Source organism: Danio rerio, chromosome 1 (assembly GCF_049306965.1).
Source record: "Danio rerio strain Tuebingen ecotype United States chromosome 1, GRCz12tu, whole genome shotgun sequence".
NCBI classification, from domain to species: domain Eukaryota; kingdom Metazoa; phylum Chordata; class Actinopteri; order Cypriniformes; family Danionidae; genus Danio; species Danio rerio.
The window spans coordinates 56,491,790-56,514,000 of record NC_133176.1 but is presented as its reverse complement, the minus strand read 5'-3'; the positions used below and the strand labels follow the sequence as shown (position 1 = coordinate 56,514,000).

The 22,211-nt window shown below is 39.6% G+C and overlaps 1 protein-coding gene across 34 annotated transcripts in view; it reads right to left on the bottom strand.

Moving 5' to 3' along the window:
• Positions 1–22,211, bottom strand: part of inpp4b (inositol polyphosphate-4-phosphatase type II B) — a 405,814-nt gene that overhangs the window by 72,795 nt on the left and 310,808 nt on the right. For all 34 annotated transcript variants that reach the window (XR_012382279.1, XR_012382281.1, XM_073906014.1 and 31 more), the window contains one exon: positions 21,498–21,606. Coding sequence is in view for 32 of the 34 variants with exons in the window: in XM_073906014.1 (XP_073762115.1) it covers positions 21,498–21,606 (109 nt within the window). In the remaining 2 variants the exon portion in view is untranslated. The remainder of the gene's footprint in view (positions 1–21,497; positions 21,607–22,211) is intronic.

Sequence of the window (22,211 nt, the reverse complement as noted above, 5' to 3'; positions counted from 1 at the left end):
CCGCCTTACAGCTGCTCTCAGGTCAGAATTAGAGTTTGTTTGTGATGCTGGAGATTAGAGATGGAGTTAGTGGCCTGATCCCGGATCAGAATATCGGGACGACACTTCAGATAATTGGCTCCCGGGAGAATGGCTCAGAGCAAATAAAAGACCAACACTAAAGAGAGTGAAAATATGAGAAGACATCAATAGACGAGACTCTGGCCTCATTTAGCAGGTCTGAGATGACAAACGCAGCAGGGACTATTACTGGGAAAGGCTGAAAAGTCAACCTGATGTTAATGCCAGTGTAGGAGAGCAACAAACTCAAAGCAGAGACGCGGCTTAAGAAGATTTACTGCATTTACATTCATCAGACGAGCTAAAACAGTGATCGGTTTCATTATAGACTGAGGTAGACTATTTGTTCTGCTTAACCGGTGTGTTCGACCCAGTCTCAAGAGGAAGCATAATTACTTTATGGTTTGGTGAATTAGTGGGTCTTTTGTACACTCTTATTTTTTGTAGAAAATTCCTTACACAGAGATTCAGAAGGGGCGACGCAGTGGCACAGTAGGTAGTGCTGTCGCCTCACAGCAAGAAGGTCGCTGGTTCGATCCTCTGCTCAGTTGGTGTTTCTGTGTGGAGTTTGCATGTTCTCCCTGCGTTTGCGTGGGTTTCCTCTGGGTGCTCCGGTTTCCCCCACAGTAAAAAGACATGCGGTACAGGTGAATTATGTAGGCTAAATTGTCCGTAGTGTGTGTGTGTGTGTGAATGTGTGTGTGGATGTTTTCCAGAGATGGGCATCCGCTGCGTAAAAATGTGCTGAATAAGTTGGCGGTTATTCTGCTGTGGCTAAAACATATTCTGGATAAGTTGGTGGTTCGTTCCACTATGGCGACCCCTGTGTTTTAAGTAGCGGCTGCCCTTCCAGCTACAACCCACAACTGGGAAACACCCATACACTCCCATTCACACACATACACAGTATTGACAATTTAGCTAGCCCAATTCACCTATAGTGCATGTCTTTGGACAGTGGGGGAAACCTGAGCACCTGAAGGAAACCCACCATCGCTAACCACTGCGCCACCCTGAACGATCATATAATATGATCTGATATATAACAATTAAATTTAACCATCATATATTGTCTAGATATATCATCGTCAACAGGATTTCTTGCTTATCAATAATAACTTTATTGTCACAACCAGCGATCACTCCCCAGAGGATCGCTGGTTCTCACACGAACTTGAAACTACATTTCCGCATTTCCCAGGACTACATTTTCATACATGCACTGCTCCCAAACACGCACACCTGCTCACTCATGTTTCCTGATTGCATCACCAGCTGGACCTTGTTCACAGACTGATTACATCCCATTCATAAGCCACTCTCTCACGCCACCAGTTTGCCGAGTCTTGTTCTCCTAGTAACATTACAACGCGTTTCCCTGTCTTGTTTCTCCGTGTAACGATCCTAGCCTAGTACCTTGTCTTCCTGTTTAGCTGCCTGCCTTTTGACCATTTGCCTGTTTAATGTTTACGATTCTGGACTGCCTGTATATACCTGTTTGCACCTGATGACCATTGCTTGCCTGACTATTGAATAAACTGCATAGTGGATCTTACCTCCTGTGGTCTCCTGTCACTCCACCCCAGTCGTGGTTACAGAAGACTCGGCCGGAACATGGATCCAGCGGGCATTCAAATCATGCGCCTCCGTCAGGAAGCCCGGTCAATCGAGGAATACGTGGAGAAATTCATTGAACTTTCACATCTGACATCCATGAGTGAGTTGTGTTTAATGATTTTCTTTCGCGGAGGACTTACTGAACCACTGTACTCCTACATGCCACTGCACAATCCCCAATGGACGCTAGCACAATTTATCGATCTGGCTCTCCAAATGAGTGGATCTTCGTTCACCATAGGAGAGGTGGACGAAAATCCAAATAATTCTTTGGGGGGGGCTGTAGAGAGCAAGACCCGCTGGCTACGGGGCTTTGCGACCCATTGTCCACAGCCAGCTCACAAGATGGCCGCTCCCAGTCAGCCAGCTCACAAGATGGCTTCCAGTTCAAAGTCTGTTCCTGCTCCTGAAAGGCCATCTCCAGAGCTGCCATTCCCTCCAGTGCTGCCAGATCCTCCAGAGCTACCAGACCCTCCAGTGCTGCCAGACCCTCCAGTGCTGCCAGACCCTCCAGTGCTGCCAGATCCTCCAGTGCTGCCAGACCCTCCAGTGTTGCCAGACCCTCCAGTGCTGCCAGAGCCAACGCCGCAGCCAACGCCTCAGCCAGAGCCGCCGCCGCCGCCAGCGCCTCAGCCAGAGCCGACGCCGCCGCCAGCGCCTCAGCCAGAGCCGACGCCAGCGCCTCAGCCAGAGCCGACGTCGCCACCAGCGCCTCAGCCAGAGCCGACGCCGCCGCCAGCGCCTCAGCCAGAGCCGCCGCCTGAGTTTCCCGAGTGGTCACCACCTGAGCTTCCCGAGTGGTCGCCGCCGCCGCCTGAGCTTCCCGAGTGGTCGCCGCCACCGCCTGAGCTTCCCGAGTGGTCGCCGCCACCGCCTGAGCTTCCCGAGTGGTCGCCGCCGCCGCCTGAGCTTCCCGAGTGGTCGCCGCTGCCGCCTGAGCTTCCCGAGTGGTCGCCGCCGCTGCCTGAGCTCCCCGAGTGGTCGCCGCCGCCTGAGCTTCCCGAGTGGTCGCCGCCACCGCCTGAGCTTCCCGAGTGGTCGCCGTCGCCGCCTGAGCTTCCCGAGTGGCCGCGGTCGCCGCCTGAGCTTTCCGAGTGTCCGCCGCTGCCGGAGCTACCAGAACGGCCACAGCTCCTCGCCCTGTCGGCGCCATCCAGACTCCTCGTCCTGTCGGCGCCATCCAGACAACTCGCCCTGCCGGCTCCCTTCAAGCCTCCAGCCCTGCCAGCTCCTCGCAGGACTCCAGGTCCTTCGCTGCCACGCGATCCAGGACCACTGCAGCTCCACTCTCCGGGTCTTCCGCAGCTCCAGTCTCCAGGCCCTCTGCAGCTCCACGCCCCAGGTACGCCCCAGCTGCATGGTCCTGGCCCTCCATCCCTCCCCCTGTTCTGCCTCCGCTCCGCCTCCCGCCTGAACAGTAAGTGGAGTGTCTGGAATCCACTCCTAGAGGGGGGGCTATGTCACAACCAGCGATCACTCCCCAGAGGATCGCTGGTTCTCACACGAACTTGAAACTACATTTCCGCATTTCCCAGGACTACATTTTCATACATGCACTGCTCCCAAACACGCACACCTGCTCACTCATGTTTCCTGATTGCATCACCAGCTGGACCTTGTTCACAGACTGATTACATCCCATTCATAAGCCACTCTCTCACGCCACCAGTTTGCCGAGTCTTGTTCTCCTAGTAACATTACAACGCGTTTCCCTGTCTTGTTTCTCCGTGTAACGATCCTAGCCTAGTACCTTGTCTTCCTGTTTAGCTGCCTGCCTTTTGACCATTTGCCTGTTTAACGTTTACGATTCTGGACTGCCTGTATATACCTGTTTGCACCTGATGACCATTGCTTGCCTGACTATTGAATAAACTGCATAGTGGATCTTACCTCCTGTGGTCTCCTGTCACTCCACCCCAGTCGTGGTTACATTTATTTTGCACATATATTTTGCCATATATTTTTTCTTTAATCACTTTCATGTATAGATTTACAACTTTACCATCTTATATACTGTAAAAATCTCCACTGTCAAACCTTCTCCAAGATAAATCTTCTAGATGTACTAAACACACTCTAAAGTGTATTATCAAGGACACAACCAGTGTGTTCATCAAAATGCGGCAAAACTAGCCTAAAATAATCAAGAGCTCTGCATCAAACACACACAGCATGAGGGACGTTTGGCCACTGAACAGCAGGAAACATTTCAAAGCGACTCCGCCATCAGCCACATCCTCCAAACACCCGGAAAGAAGAGCAGCAAATGTGCTGTCTGGATGTTCACCAATGATCAGTGGAAGTAAGAATGAGGATAATGAGAGGAAAGGAAATGCCAAGCCCCTCAGTGCAATCAGGCCCACGACTTCAATTAAACACATAAATATTAAGGCTGAGACTGAGAGACGTTTGAAACACAGGCCAGAAATTACAAACTGATCGATAAAATGGAGAAAGCTGATGGTTTTTATTAATATACACTCCTATGTAGAACTGTTATAAAAAAACATTTGAGAAGTTGAGTCTGCATTGCTCTGTGCTGGTTTTGAACAATAGATGGCGCTCTAGCCCAGATCGCCATCTACTGTTCAAAACTAGCTAGGCTAGTTTTGAACAGCAGATGACGCTCTAGGCTAGTTTTGAATAGCAGATGGCGCTCTAGGCTAGTTTTGAATAGCAGATGACGCTCTAAGTAAATTTTGAACAGCAAATAATAGTCTAGGCTAGTTTTAAAAACTAAGTGGCGCTCTAGGCTAGTTTTAGAGAGTAGATGGCGCTATAGGTATGTTTTGAACAGTAGATGGTACTCTAGTCTAGTTCTGAACAGCCGATGGCAATTTAGGTTTGTTTTGAACAGCAGACGCTGCGCTACGGTAGTTTTCAACAGCAGACACGGCTCTAGGCTAGTTTTTAACAGCATACGGCACTCTATGCTAATTTTCAACAGCGGATGCTGCTCTAGTCTAGTTTTGAACAGCAGATGGCGCTCTAGGCTAATGGACAGCAGATAGCACTTTAGGCTAGTTTTGAACAGCAAATGACGCTCTAGGTTAGCTTTGAACAGTAGACAGCGATCTAGTCTAGTTTTGAACAGCAGGTGGCGCTCTAGGCTAATGGACAGCAGATAGCACTTTAGGCTAGTTTTGAACAGCAAATGATGCTCTAGGCTAGCTTTGAACAGTAGACAGCGCTCTAGTCTAGTTTTGAACAGCCGACGGCGCTCTAGGCTAGTTTTGAACAGCAGATGGCAGTACAAATTGTTTAGTACAAATAACTTAAAATAATATAATTATCTGTAATTCGCTTTAAAAACATGTTTAACTATGTTTAAATATACACATTTACTGAAAATCTTGACATCTGTGATTTGAAACAAATAATGATGTTTTGAAAATAACACAAACTGCAAAAGTTAAAAATACATTCCATTAATAATACATTAATAACTTGTTCTGAGAACATTGTTTAAGATCAGTCAACATTGAATGAATGTTGTATTAATGTTACCTAAAGAACTGTTCACAACTTTGGAAGAACCTCACCAGATGATGTAGTCTATTCACATGAATCCGTAGAGTCACATATAGAAAAGGTTTGATGAAAAACACACATGAAAAATGCTTTTGTTCAAACATGATCAAAAACAAGACAACTCTGAATGAATGTTAGTGACAGAACTTTCTTCATAACTTTGAGAAAACCTTGACAGAACATTGCGTGAATGTTCCCTCCTGTTATCTGGAAAGCAGTCAAAGTACACACACTTAAATCCCTCACAAAAACAGTCCATTTGGCAGCCTGGAAGGAGACGATTATCCTTGTGCAGTGAGCAAATCGACTGCTAAATGACAGAACATTCTAGTCATGCCGACACGCTTAAATTAAAGGCAAATAAAAAGCCGGTGGATGTTAAAGAGAAATAAATGCTGGGCTCGGAGGCCTCGGGGAACCGCAGAAATGGATATTGATTGGCTCTCGCGCCGCAGACCAATCAAAGCTATTGTAGCTGCATATTACACATGAGCGCGTGTCCACCCCTGACCTGATGGATCGGCCGGTCGCCTTCCCATACAGACGCAAGAAAAGACAGATGGCGCTTTCATTTCGCTCGCAGCGTCCTTTTCTCCCGGTCACGATACATTAATAATGGACAAGAATCACGTCTGTCCCATTATTTGTCTTCTAATCAAAGAAAAGGGCTGCTTTCCAGGAAGGTCTGGGAGGATTTGGGTGTGCTGGAGAGGTCATCTTTCATTGTCCATTAAACTACTCTACAGTGTTTGTTGGGATAATTCACAAACAAGCAATGCTAAATTATCCAGAATCTCATTTGAATGCCACCTTTATGGGAATACAGATGATAAAAACAAGCTATTATAGAAGATAAAGGGATAGTTCACCTAAAATGTGTTCTTACAAACCATTATGAAAAGCAGAAGAAAACAGTTTAATTCTGCTCACTAACTGCAACTGAAATGAACGGAGACTTGGAGCTCTGAAAAAGACTTTAAAACACCATAAATAACTATAAACAGTAGACTTCACTGGCTCAAATGCAGAAGAAAATATCCTGAAGAATGCATTTGGACACTAATTTTGATAACAAATTTCGTTAGTAATTGCAACTCAAAGGGAAGGAGACCTGGAGATCCAGAAAGTACTTTAAAACCCACAAATAACTATTAAAAGTAGACTACACTCGCTCAAATGCAGAAGAAAATTCCCTGAAGAATGCATTTGGACACTAATTTTAAAAAGAAATTTGGTTAGTAATTGCAACTCATAGGGAAGAACACTTGGAGCTCCAAAAAGGACTTCAAAATAACATAAATAACTGTTAAAAGTAGACTACATTGGCTTAAATGCAGAAGAAAATATCCTGAAGAATGCATTTAAACACTAATTTGATAAAAAGTTTGGCTAGTAATTGCAACTCAAAGGGAAGGAGACTTGGAGATCCAGAAAGTACTTTAAAACACTATACATGTAAATACCTATTAAAAGTAGACTAGACTAGTTCAAAGCATAAAACAACCCTGTAGAATGCATTTGGACACTAATTTCGATAGTAAATTTGGTTAGTAATGGCAACTCAAATGAAAGGAGACTTGGAGATCCAGAAACACTTTAAAACACCATAAATAACTATTAAAAGTAGACTACACTGGCTCAAATGCAGAAGAAAATACCCTGAAGAATGCATTTGGACACTAATTTGATAAAAAGTTTGGCTAGTAATTGCAACTCAAAGGGAAGGAGACTTGGAGATCCAGAAATTACTTTAAAACACCACAAATAACTATTAAAAGTAGACTAGACTGTTTCAAAGCAGAAAAAAGCCCTGCAGAATGCATTTGGACACTAATTTCGATAGTAAATTTGGTTAGTAGTTGCAACTAATATGAAGGGAGACTTGGGGATCCAAAAAGGACTTTAGAACACCTAAATAAGTATTAAAAGTAGGCTACACTGGCTCAAATGCAGAGGAAATATCCTGAAGAATGCATTTAAACTCAAAGTTTGATAACCCACTTGGTTAGTAATGGCAACTCAAATGAAAGAAGACTTGGAGATCCAGAAAGACTTTAAAACACCATAAATACCTATTAAAAGTAGACTACACTGGCTCAAATGCAGAAGAAAATACCCTGAAGAATGCATTTAGACACTAATTTTAAAAAGAAATTTGGTTAGTAATTGCAACTCAGAGGGAAGGAGACTTGAAGATCCAGAAAGTACTTTAAAACACCATAAATACCTATTAAAAGTAGACTACACTGGCTCAAATGCAGAAACTATCCTGCAGAATGCATTTAGACTCTAATTTTGATAACAAATTTGGTAAGTAATTGCAACTCTAATAAATGGAGACTTGGAGCTCCAAAAACACCATAAATATCACTTAAGAGTATCCTACAGAGTTTTTGTACAAGAGTAAAGCCAGTTTAATGAAACCCTTGATGTGCTATAGATCTGTTTAGCTGGATTAAGGACGACTCATTTGTTACTCTATAATATTTATATACTTTTTGTAATACAATTTTATCCTTTAATACAAGCAGTCAGATATATAAACTGTACCTTTAAACAACACGAGCATTTATAGCAAATAAACAAATAAATATCCAACTCGCTTTCTGATGCTTGTCTACCAAGTTCTCAAACACCCCTTTGATTGGTCACACGCTCAACAGAATTGGCTGTGATTGGCTCGTGGGCGCTGGCGCTCTTTACAGATGAGTGACACTGATAAATGGCAGCGGCGATCACAGCTGATCCATGATAGACACGGTGGAGAAAACTCTGCAGGCACACGCTCGTGACTGGATCCAGAAGTATAGCTGTAACAGCCGAGAGGAGAGGAAAAGTCATGCCAGCAGGTCAAATGGGCCACAGTGAGAAAGAGAAAAGGAGTTCTTTCATTCTCTAAATAGCAGTGAATTAGGGCCTTCTGCTGTAAGTGACAGTGAAAGACTGTCCAGCAAACACACACGCAGTGAAATTGTGCACAGTTTCTGCGCTTTGAAGTAGTGGGAGTGTTGTAAATATTCACGCTCGCCTCCCTCTTCATAGTAAGCTACGGAGACATTGCGCATGTGAGATAATGAAATCAGTACATAATAACCGGTTATATATATATATATATATATATATATATATATATATATATATATATATATATATATATATATATATATATATATATATATATATATATATATATACACACAATATACATAAACAGTGGAAGACAAAAAAAAAGATTAGCCTTCTTGTGAATTTTTACATATATTTCAAATTTTCCAAAATGACTTTTAACACAGCAAGGAAAGTTTTGCACATTGTTTAAGATTAATGAGAACGTCTTATTTATTTAAGTATTTTATTAGGTACTTAAATTAAAATATATATATATTTTTTTAAGTTTTTCTGCATAAATGTGCAAGAGTAAGGAATTTTGCCCTGCGCTCTCGCGGTTTTTAAATAAACTTTTTTGGTGTGTTAATCTAGTCAATACCATTATTTAAAAAGGTAATGATTTGCACTCATCAAGTAATTGCTTCGTGCTGTTTTTATTTTTACATTCTTCAGGTGATTCAAACACACAAACGTTTCTAAAAGTTTTTATACTATACTTTACAAAAAGTCAACATATGCGCCTTTTAATTGTCTTTCATCACATGCAGCGTGCACAAACCGCAAGTTAGAGAAAATAAAAGCACAAAAGCTCTTAGGTAAAATCAGATGCTCAAGACATAATCTTTAAAATAATGACTTCTATTAGAAATGTTGAGTGGCATTTCTGTGTGGAGTTTGCATGTTCTCCTCATAATGGCGTTGATTTCCTCCGGGTGCTCCGGTTTCCCCCACAGTTCAAACACATGCGCTGTAGGTGAATTGGATAAACTAAGGCCCCGTTTACACTAGTGCGTTTTAGTTTTAAAACGGCGTTTTAGAATGAAAACGATCCGCGTCCACACTCGCGTTTTACCCAGCGTTTCTGAACTGCTCTCCGTCCACATCAAAACGCTGAAAACGCACATCACGTGACCACACACACTTTGGCAATCGCTGGAGCCCATCTACCCAGATGAGAGCTCTGCTAGTCGGACTTCTCATCAAGCATCTCCCGCTGGATCTAATCTCACTATATTTATTAAACGTGATATTTCATTCATCTTGTTGTCTTTATCTAACGACATATTCCCTGACTTTGGTCATTGGAATCTCTTACTTGTTCTCAGGTGTTTTGGCTGAGCGCAAAGATAAGTTAATGATTAATGTAACCATGTAGCCTATTCTGTATATTGACTGATCGCTTGCCTTTATTTCCTATAATGTATAAACTTATTGTATGTTATACTTTTATAATGGCCATTATCGATTATTAAAACTGATATTCAGCAAAAGAAAGGCTGTGTTTCGTATTTTCACTGAAATTGAAAGGAGGCAGTTGTTATCGGCTCCGTTTTGTTATAAATATCCACACAGTGAAGATGACGCTCATGCAGCACGACGCCTCAACATTTCTGCTGTCTGTTTAGTTGTTAATATTAAAATAAAAATAGGCAGTTCCTTATATCAAGTTTACATTTTATTGTTGAGAAAGTGAAACAACGTAGCCAGGGTTATGTGAATGAAGTTATAAAGTACACTGTTCCCTGTGAAGATTGACGCGTGTCCTCGGTATGTTTTCCATATCAAACTGAGAAGAAGAGACTGCAGCCTTGATCAAACTTGCGAAGTCTGAACTTACACGGAGAAGATTCAGGGCTGAACTGTGTGTTAGGCTACTTAATATTGAGGAAAAGCCCCAATCAGAGAGGCGAATGTCTGCAGCCCCGCCTCCGTTTTCAGATGTCTCCGTCTTTCCCCATCCACACTGAGATGGAGCAGCAGCGTTTCAGAATGAAAACGGCCTCTCCAGCGTTTTCGAAACACTCCGTTTTCGGCACTCGAGAACTCCGGCGTAGTGTGGACGGATGGCGTAACCGTAGCAAAACTTATGCGTTTTCAAACTAAAACGCATTAGTGTAAACGGGGCCTAAATTGGTCGTGGTGTGTGTGTGTGTGTGAATGTGAGAGTGTATGGGTGTTTCCAGTGCTGGGTTGTGGCTGGAAGGGCATCCTCTGCATAAAAAATTTGCTAGAATAGTTGGCGGTTCATTCCCCAGATTAAGGGACTAAGTCAAAAAAGGTAAATGAATGAATGATTAAATGCTAAGACTTTAATGCAGGTTACACTGTTACACCATTAGATGGTGACAAAAACAGTAGACCAAACCAAGAATAGAATCAAGGACATTATAATATCCTTTTCTCATGGGAAATCTCCTTAAGAGATGAAAGGACACTAAGATATTGCTTTCCTCAGCACACATTCAGACTAATGCTTTCTTATGAATATGAGATCTACCTGAAGAGTGAATGTCAATACTGCTTTGTGCAAAGACTTTTATAATCGAAAACAAGGACATAAACAAGGACATCATTATTAAGACGCGACTAACAAATGCATCGATCAGCGCTGTAATGAAAAAATCTCCTCGAAAGATGATGAAAGAATAAGATATTGACGTTCGATCTAATGCTTTATTAAGTGTTTGAGATTTACTTGTTGAAGAAATGCTAATGCTGTTAACTACACTCAATCAGTTGATCTCTCTAGTAATTCAATGAAACAACTCATTCCTTTATTGCTAGATCTACAGAGACTTTTCAAATAAAGGCTTGGAGATGTTAAGCTTTCAACTTGATATCTGAATCCTCCCACAAATTAGGGTTTTTCATGGTTTTTGCAGATGCAAACTTCTCACCGTTTCATCTACACAGCAGAGCTCAATCTTAGTAGGGTAAATAAAGAACGGCATGTTTCAACAAGTATAGCATTTTTTCAATTTTCTTTTAGAATCTTTGTCTATAAAGGGTAAGGTTTTGTGCAATTTGACATCTGAGATGCAGGCAGCAGCATCAGGACATGGACATGCTCATCCACAGAATTAAGCCCAATCAGAAGATTAATGCAAGAAAATAAGAGTAGCTGATTTACTGGAACGAAGCAGGAGGAAAACACAATGTTATTTAGACCTAAATAGATATTATACTACAGCAACATATCTGAGTGCAGTAAAAGAGAGTCAATTAAGAACAACAATGACCAAATACAGGCTGAGTGCTGACAGTCTGACTGTAGACGGGCCGATACAGACAGAACTGGCAACCCAGAGAGAGCCGCATCTGTGCTCTGATCAGCACATCAGAGAAAATTCTACCCCAAACTACAGAGCATTTACCCACAATTCTCTGAGTTAGACAGTAAAACACAGCTTTAGTATTTACTACACTCTCAGAAATAAAGGTATGCGAGCTGTCACTGGAGTGGTAACTTTTTAAAAGGTACAAATTTGTACCTAAAAGGTCCATATTAATACCTCAAGGGTACATATTAGTACCTAAAAAGTACAAAAGTGTTCCTCCTAAAACTTTTAGGCACTAATATATATACTTCTGAGGTACCAATATGGACCCTTCAAGTACATATGTGCACCTTTTAAAAAGGTACCACCCCAGTGACAGCTGGTGGACTTTTATTTCTGAGAGTGGAGGGGAAAAAACTGATGGTGTTACCACAGACAGGTTTTGAGAAATAACAATCACACTCGTGAATATTTGGCATGCTACATATCTGGACCTGTCAGTAATTTAAATCATGAATCATCATGATCCACTAGTATGGGTATCTGCAGGTGCATTTTTTCAGTTTATTTGGACCCCAAAAATGAAGGAAAAGCAAGTGAAATTTTGGCAGGAGTGGCCGTTTCTATTTGACATGTGATCTGAGCAATACCACAACTGGGTCGAAACAGGAAAAGTTTAGGAGAAATTGCTAATTCCCTTCAAAAGTCAGGGGAACAAAATAAGTAGATTTTCTACCCCATTAAAGGCTTTTATCTCATTATATATTTAATAACAAAAGATATACTACGTGACCTCGCATTGTTTCAATGTCACTTCTTGCATGTGTTTGGTTGTGAAACGCAGTTTGCAGACTGAGACAAAGTTGTCTGCGATTCTCCTATTGTAATGTCATGCAGTGTGAAACCTCCTGTTGCCGATCCATCTTGCAGTGTAAACACAGCAGTGACGGAGCGATAGCCAAGATAGTCATGCAGTGTGAAAGCATCTGTGACGTGACTACTTTAAAAATCATGCTGTCTGATCTCGGCATAGCTTGCCTAGTTAACCTAGTTAAGCCTTTAAATGTCACTTAAAGCTGAATACTAGTGTCTTGAAAAATATTAAGTCAACTAGTATGTGCTGCCATCATGGCAAAAATGAGTTATTAAAACTATTCATTCATTTTCTTTTCAACTTAGTCCCTTTATTAATCAGGGGTTGCAACAGCGGAATGAACCACCATCTATACAGCATATGTTTTACGCAGCACACGCCCTTCTAGCTGCAACCAAACACTGGTAAACACCCATACACACTCATTCACACACACACTACAGACAATTTAGCTTAGCTTTATGTCTTTGGACTGTGGGGAAAACCGGAGCACCCGGAGGAAACCCACGCAAACATGGGGAGAACATGCAAACTCCACACAGAAATGATAAATTAGCCCAGCTGAGGCTCGAACCAGCGATCTTCTTGCTGTGAGGCGATTGTGTTACCCAGTGTGCCACCGTGACGCCCTTATTAAAACTATTATGAGTATTATTAAGTGAAACACTTAATAATACTCATAATACACTATTATTATTATTATTATTATTAACTCTTTAGAGATGGGTTTAAAAAATATATACTTTCCTTTAAACAGAAACTGAGGAACAAAATATTCAGGGCTAACAATTCTGACTTCAACTGTTCGCCATTAATCTGTTGTATAAACTCAGTATCACACCCGCAGATGTGCAATATTATGAGCATTTACTTTTTAGGCGAACTTTCCCTTTAACACAACTTTATATGCAAATTTAATTCAGGAGCGTTTTTAAAAGAGGACCTGACTCAGCTAGTGAGGCGGAAAAACAGAAACGCCAAGCATGAAGTAAAACATTAGCCAAGTCTGAAAGGAAACAAAATGAGGTCCGTATCAGGCTGGATTAATGTGCAGTGCGGACGCTCTTTCCGAAATTGATTTCTCTCCGGTAGAAACAGCAAATGTCCTTGCCTCGTATCAGTGGCGCGCTCCACTGATAAATCTTCCCACAAGTGGAGGCTGGAAAAACTTTTCAAAAAAGACGTTGAATTTCTTTTGTACAAAGTTTCCCTTAAAAACTCAAACACTGTAAAGAAAATAATTGGACGTCGCTTGGTTTTTAATGAATCTGGGTTTAAAAGATGCTCAAAATGATACCAAAAAAACATGGGCATGTTCACATGACCGGCCTCGCGTCAATAAAATAAGACTTGAAGATACAGTAGGCTGTGATCTTTCACAAAGTGCAGAATGCAGAGAGCTCTTTATTTCTGGGAATCACAAAGGGGCCGGGATGACATGACATGCTTTTCTTTCTTCTTCAGAGGCCTGAGAATAATGATAATAATAAAAAAAAAGCACTCTTATCTGAAATGCTTGGTGTGGAGGAAAGCACAAGACAAACCGCTGCCAATTCAAGACATGAGCTTTCTAATTAGACATCCTGACGGGGACAAATTGAAGCGGAGATGAAGGGGAAGGAGTGTGTGATGGACAACAGAGGTGCTCGTGATTTATCTGAGAGTAACAAACATGTCAGAAGATTTGTGCCAGCAGGACAAAACTAAAGAAATGTCAAGGCTCTGGTGTGTGTTATAAGTCATTAAGGGCTCCAGAGAGAAAAAAAAACGAAGGACACAACATAACAGTTTTGTTCCTGAAGTCGTACAATTTTATACAATCTGGCTAATGGCTCGAAATAGTGGCTTATTGTGTGTGAGTCACGAGAAGTGTGTAAGTGGTTATATATGCAGTGGTCTATGTGCTTCTAATACCCAGTTTACTGTTGTAATACAATCTTTTAATGATGATTGGATTTCATAATTGTAAATGCGTCATCACTGCGGATGGCTGTATATGCTTAATTACAGTGCATATGGAAAGTATTCATAGCGCTTCACTTTTTGAAAGTTTCACACCCAATAGAAGAAAGTTTGACGATATGATCCGAAGGAGTTTCACTAAAACCGCTACTTTCGGTTAGTATTAAGGGTGTTACGATCCTCCAAATCCTCGATTCGATTACATTTTCGATTCTAAAGGCACGATTCGATTTTCGATTATGAATAATTAATTAATTAATGACCAATTAATTATTTGTAGCCTACCGTTTAAACTACCTGACCTGCATGGTCTTTGTTTTACCCATAAACAAATCATACAGTAAATGAATAAAGGCAAGACACACACATAATTACCACCTGTCAATCACTTTTTCTGCGGGACTCGTGAATAGGCAGTGATCTGTGTCGTTATAATGGCGTCGGTAAAAAAGACGCACAACCAACAGGAACCAGCCAACAGTATCTGAAGTGTTCGCTAAAATGACTAAGTACAAGTGAGTGAAAGATTGAAGCAGTCCTCTGACTGCCTGGACCTGCTGTCTCGAGCGCATGGCTGTGTGTGCGTCTGTGTCTGTGTGGTCACGTGATGTGCATTTTCAGAGGTAGAGAGGAAGGAGGGCTGCTCAGAAATGCTACACACCACTGTGGATGTCAAATCGTTGTCGTTCTAAAATGCCATTTAAAAACAAAGACAGTGTAAACAGGGCCTGGGTGTGAACTTTTCGCGAGAGGATTTGCAACGGGGGCGGGCGGAGGACCGCAATGCCGGTGTAGTATCGGACGAACCGTACGTAATACGTACATAGCAGAGCTTGCAAAACTGTGTTTTTTTTTGTCTACAACACGAACGTTGTCAACATAACTCACTGGAAATCCAAAATGCTTACACACCGGCGACTTTATTGAAAGAGGAGAGGGTTTAAGTTCTGTCGACGGGTCTCCTGCTTCTGCAGTTTAACAAGCACTTCAACAAGCCTGTTTTTTCCAGCTTGGCAAGCCAAGCTAACGTGACATGGGGGCGTGGCAGCATCGACAATTCTATTTTTTGATTCGATAATCGAAATTGAGCATAAATTTCGATCGATTTTGATTTGACACCCCTAGTTAGTATGCATGAATTTTTCTCCACTCTGGCAACAACAGTGATCACACCGACCACAGAAGCCTCTCAAGCGTGCGTGTGTGTGTGTGTGTGTGTGTGTGTGTGTGAATTGAGCAGACTGTCCTGATTCAGAGAAGGGCAGAAGTATAAATCCAGCTTTAGAATCCACATTAGAACCAATTAGAACACTTTTGCAAATGAACACATTCTAAAAACCACTCAGAACTCCTTAGTAATCATTCTGTAGTGCCCTAGAAACTATGCAAAACACCCTAGCAACCACATAGCAACATCCTAAAAAAAACTCCTTTGTGCTTTTTTTGCATCCAATGAAAGTCAATGGGACCCAGTGTTATTTTGGACTTGAAATATCTTCTTAGGATGTTTTGGAATGACATGATGGTGAATAAATTATCACAGAATATTCTTTTTTCATCTTTTTATATATCCTCTAGAACAGGGGTGTCAAGCTCAATTCCTGGAGGGCCGAAGCCCTACACAGTTAAGTTCCAACCCTGCTCCAACACCCTGTAGGTTTCAAACAAGCCTGAAGGACTCAATTAGTTTGATCAGGTGTGTTTAATTAGGGTTGTAACTCAACTGTGCAGAGCTGCGGCCCTTTTAGAACTGAGTTTGACACCTGTGCTCTAGAAAGACCATCTTTTATATATCCATCTAGAAAATCAGTATTCTGACATAAGAAAAGTTTCTTCTACTTGACTAGTTTGCGTATAGATTTGAAAAATGTGGCTTAAATGTAAATTCACACTTTATTTGACACCAGTATGGAAGAAAATCACTCTCAGGTCCACGGCTCAGGACAACAGGGGTCAAAACAACAGCATTGTGAAATATACCATCGAGTGAAAAAGTCCTAAGCATTATAACAGCTTTGTTGACCCAATAACAATCAGTCTCTTCATTCAAAACAAACAGAAAATATAGGAAATATATACAAAAAACAACAACAGCAGCACAACATTTCCTCTTCAAGCAAAAGTTCTGTTTTGTTCTAGTTCTCCTGACATTTTCTGAAATAATGTGCTGTGTAATTTCAGGCTTCTTTTAGCACTTCCCAGAGTTCTTCTTTAGGTTTAGAGTGTAATATCTTTCTTTTTTGCCCAGATGATCTCATACAGCTCCTATAATATTCAGGTCTGGACACTGTTGGAGGCCATTTTATGATTGTCTATTTTTCATCAGCTGTTTCCTCTTCAAGCTAAAGTCTATGTTTAATGTGCTTCCCTTTTTTGTTCTAATTGTCCTGTCATTTTCTAGAATAATGTGCTGTGAAATTTCAGGCTTCTTTTAGCACTTCCCAGAGTTCTTCTTTAGATTTACCTTGTCTTTCTTTTTTGCCCAGATGATCTCATAAAGCCTCTATAATATCCAGGTCTGGACACTGTGGAGGCCATTTTATGACCCTCTATTTTTCATCAGCTGATTCCTCTTCAAGCTTTAGTCTTGGTTTAATGTGGCTTCCCTTGGCAACTGTTTTGTTCTAGTTCTCCTGTCATTTTCTAAAACAATGTGCTGTGTAATATCAGATGCCTTTTAGCACTTTCCAGAGTTATTCTTTAGGTTTAGAGTGTGTTATCTTTCTTTATAGTCCAGGTGATCTCATACAGCCTCTATAATATTGAGCTTCGGTCCCTGTGAAGGCCATTTCATGATTGTCTATTTTTCATCAGCTGATTCCTCTTTAAGCTTAAGTCTAGGTTTAATATGGCTTTCCCTGGTAACTGTTTTGTTCTAAGTGTGCTGTCATTTTCTGAAATAATGTGATGTGAAATAACATCAGGCTTTTTTAGCTCTTCCCAGAGTTCTTCTTTAGGTTTAGAGTGTCATATCTTTCTTTTTCTGTGCAAGGTGATCTCATACAGCCTCTATAACAGGGGTCACCAACCCTGTTCCTGGAGAGCTGCCTTCCTGCAGAATTCAGTCCCAACCCTGATCAAACACACCTGAACCAATTAATAGTACCTAAAGCAGCACTTGATAATTACAAGCAGGTGTGTTTGGTCAGGGTTGCAACTAAAATCTGCAGGAAGGTAGCTCTCCAGGAACAGGATTGGTGACCCCTGCTCTATAATAATCAGATCTGGACACTGTGGAGGCCATTTTATGACTGTCTATTTTTATCAGCTGTTTCCTCTTGAAGCTAAAGTCATGTTTAATGTGGCTTCCCTTGTTTTGTTCTACCTGATCTGTCATTTTCTGAAATAATGTGCTGTGTAAATAACATCAGGCTTCTTTTAGCACTTTCCAGAGTTCCACTTCTTTAGGTTTAGAGTGTCATATCTTTCTTTTTGTCCAGGTGATCTCACACAGTCTCTATAATATTTAGCTCTGGACACTGTGGAGGCCATTTCATTCTCCAAATAGGATTTCGCTGCCATAGTGGAGCATTATTATGCTGAAAATGAAAACTATCACCTGAAATCCGTTCCAGACAGAATGGCATAATGGATTAAAACCTAGCTGTACTTTTCAACACTCACTATTCCATTAATTCAGACAACATCGCTAACAACACTAGAAGAAGTGCAGCTCAAACCAGGACAAACAGTCTCTCTCCAACATTGTCTTAAACAATTAAACCAAAATAATTAAATTTCTAACCTAATCCCTATCCTAACAAAACATACATCAACTGAAAAATCATTTATTCATCCTGTAAAAAATCTCAATTTAATAAAAACGGACAGAAAATGTACACTTATGACTGGTTTTGTGGTAAAGGGTGACGTATATCCATTACACCCTCAGTAAAACAACAGATTAATGTTGGCCTAAAACCTTTGCACAGTACTGTATGTATATATACATGTTGCATCATTCATCAGAATCAAACTGGATTTGACCGGATTAAGCGATTGATCAACTTAAAGAGTCGTAATGAGGGAAACTATTTGAGCCTGAAGGAAAAAAACATCAACAATATTAACTTCAAAAAGATGAAAATGTGCGCGTGCGGATTAGAGATCTGCTTGCGAATGATGCAACCTTTCCACAATTCCCTAGAAATACAAGTAAATGCGCTGCGGCTCATACGGCTTACTCTCCTCTCCAGCAAAATAATCAATTGACACGCTCGTTGGCCTCGCCGCTAGTTATTGAGTCTCCCAGCCATCGCTATATGCGTCACAAAGTCAATACATACCACATCTATGCTGCTTTGCCACCTTGAACACTGCCAAAATAATGTCCGGAAGTCTAGGGATTATATGAATTTGTAATATCTCATCAAATGAGCAGCGTTTGGGGTTAACAAATTAATCTTGTGTAAAGTCAAATCCGTGCAAATGATATTAATGGTGTATTTTACATTTAAAAAGATAAACTTTAGTTTATGACTATAACAAAAGATGCTGGAGTGTCTGATGCACAAACAGAGGCTTTCATGGATTATTGTGTGATTTTAAAGTTTGCTAATTTGGTTTTGGAGCTTCCTGCTAGAGGTTTACCTCCATTCAAGGTCAAAAAACATTTTAATATTTCCATAACATCAATAGATATTCTTCATAGACAGCCAATAATGGTCATAGAGTCACTGTAAAAAGTATTTCTTAATTTCCATTTCCGTATTTTGTGATTTACATGTGTTTATCTATGGTTTTGAATTGCACTATGGTTACTTGACCTCTGCTCTGATGACTTTTACTAATGAAATTTCAACTCTGCAGTTTACCAAAGTGTCTTTTATTGACTTTTTAGTAGTTTGAAACAATATATTGTATAGAAAATGTTTTAATTATTTGCAGTTTATTACCAGGTGTCTGTACTATAATTTACACTGCCAACCCAGAAAATACATCAATGTAAACTATTAAATCTTAATAAAAGTCACTATTTCAATCTTTTAAACTTTTATAGTTGTCAGAGGAAAGATTAGGGTCTCATAATGCGATTCAAAAGAATAAATAAATGAAAAACTGCTAATTTTCAGATTTCTTTTACAGCGCTGATGTTATGCAAATTTGTTTTAAACCTAGTTGAAGATAAATGATCAGGCCTTCAGAAAATGTTTAACTGAAATATTTCACAAGTGCTGTTTAACGAAGAGATTTTTAAACATAATAGTTTTAATAACTAATTTCAATAACTAAATGAAATATATTTATTTATAAATATAGTGTAATTAGTTATTGTATTTTATATTCATTCATTCATTCATTTTCTTTTAAGCTTAGTCCCTTTATTAATCTGGCGTCACCACAGCGGAATGAAGCGCCAACTTATCCAGCATATGTTTTACACAGCAGATGCCCTTCCAGCTGCAGCCCATCACTGGGGAAGTATTATATATCATAATAAATAATTTCAATAATTTTAGATATATAAATTATATATTATAATTATTATAAATAAATGACACATATTTCAGTCATAGGTTTTATTTCTTAGAATATATATTAATAGCTTTTTCCGAGTCACTAGTATTCAGCTTAAAGTGCAATGTAAAGGCTTAACTAATTGATCAGGTGATTGCCAATTAAGTCATTGGACAACAGTGTTTTGTTCTGTAGCCAACTAAAAAAAAAAAAACTAAAAAAAAAAAAATACATATATATATATATATATATATATATATATATATATATATATATATATATATATATATATATATATATATCAGTGCAATTGGTGCATTAAAATAATCCTTTTATTTACTCTTCTTGGTGATGATGTTATGATGGCGTAACAATGACGTATTTATTTTTAGATGCGCAAGGCTTAAATAAAAATGGTGTTTTAGAATGAAGATAAGAGTTTGATCAAAGGTTTACGAGAACTAAAAGATGACAGTGCTTCATGTTTTCTTCATTATTTTTTCCAACTAATAACTGGATCGGATTACTTGTTGGCGAAAATTGATCGCACTGGATCAGTATGTTGTGTGGCGGGGAGTGCTCGTCCACACACTGCCCGTACTGTTGAAAATATCACCACTTTCGAAGACATGGTACTGAGCAAGAAGACGCAGAAGAAGAAGAAGGTAATGTCGTAATATAAATCAGATGAAGTGGAAAACATACATGTCATATAATTTTATATATTTGCCATCTAATAACAAAATATAATTCCAGTTGGAGGTATTTTGACGAAACTCTGACAGAATTAATTTTGCGTCTGCCTACAATTCCTGCAACAGTTATCAATTAATTAATAAAGCAATTGGTTGTTTTGAAGTCAACATGAAATTAAATGTGAATTAATGTGAAATGAAAACATTTTTTTAAAAATATATACCTGTTTATTTCCAAAGGGATGTTTAACACAGCAAGGAAGTCACACAATATTTATCAGAATGTAATGCAAATTTATCAGTTGCAATCAGAATTATTAGGCCCCCATTGAATCTTATTTTTCTTTTTTAAATATTTCACAAATGTTGTTTGGCAGAGCAAGGAAATTTTCACAGTATGTCTGATAATATTTTTTCTTGTGGAGAAAGTCTTATTTGTTTTATTTCAGCTAGAATAAAAGCAGTTTAGAATTTTTAAAATCCATTTTAAGGTAAAAATTGTTAGCCCCTAAGCTATTAAGCTATATATGTTTCGATAGTCTACAGAACAAACCATCATTATGCAATAACTTGCCTAATTACGCTAACCTGCCTAGTTATCCTAGTTAAGCCTTTAAATGTCACTTTAAGCTGTATAGTATCTTGAAAAATATGTAGTCAAATATTATTTACTGTCATCATGGCAAAGATAAAATAAATCAGTTATTAGAGATGAGTAATAAAACTATTATTATTAGAAATGTGTTGTAAAATCTTCCCTCCGTTAATCAGAAATTGGTGAAAACAATAATCAAGGGGGTGAATAATTTTGATTGTAATCGTATATGTTTGAAAAAGTTTATTCTAGCTAAATGAAACAAAATAAGACTTTATCCACAAGATAAAATACTGTAAGAAATACTGTTTCATTGTTAACTTCAAAACAACCAATTATTAATTATTTGATAACTGTTGCAGGAATTGTAGGCGACACATTTCAGACAATTTACAATCACTTCTTTCTTTTGGAAAAAAAAAACTCCATTTATCTGCACTATGACAAAAAAGCACTATAAATATGACATGACAGTGGTGTTTGAAAACAGCTCTAAGATTCTTCATCACTACAGAGAAGAATAATCATCAGAGACTGACCTCTTCTTCTCAGACTCATATTTGCTGAGCAGTTTCTGCAATCCCCCGTTCTTGAAGCCTTGCGAATGGGCTGCCGGAGCTCCTACTGTGACCACATCATAGCAGGAATCTGTGAAGGAAACAGCAAAACATTCTTCAACAGGCCTCGCAAATCACAAACAAGCCCACAGCGCACCATTTACGTCTGCGTTTGGTCTTGGTTTATGTGCTTCCCGTTGTTCGGTGAACACATCCAAACAGCCTGTTCCTCTATTTCTCTGAAGGACCTGCGATCCGTCTGTTGAACAGTAAACAGTAGAGCCGTTTAAACGTGTGGGATGTGTGGAAAACAAGCAGCTCCAGAGGCTTTGCTTTGTCTTTCTTTGCTGTATTGTAGCTTAACGGCAAGACTGAAGGAATAATGCTGAAGAGTGAAGATGAAGCTGAAATGTTTGTTGAAAAGTCAATATCCTTCAGTTTCATCCCAACTATTTTATTAAATAATGTTATAGGCAAATTTATTCAGTACTAAGTGCACTCACTATACGGAGAGATTCAGCACAAGCACATTTCATACCAGATCTGTGTTATAATTTGGAAAAAAAATTAATATATAAAAAAATATCTCCCATGATTGCAAACAGACACAGCTGAAGCTGTTCAGGACTAATTACACAGACTATTTATACACTTTCAAACACACACACACATTGCTGAGTCTTGTTATACTGCTTT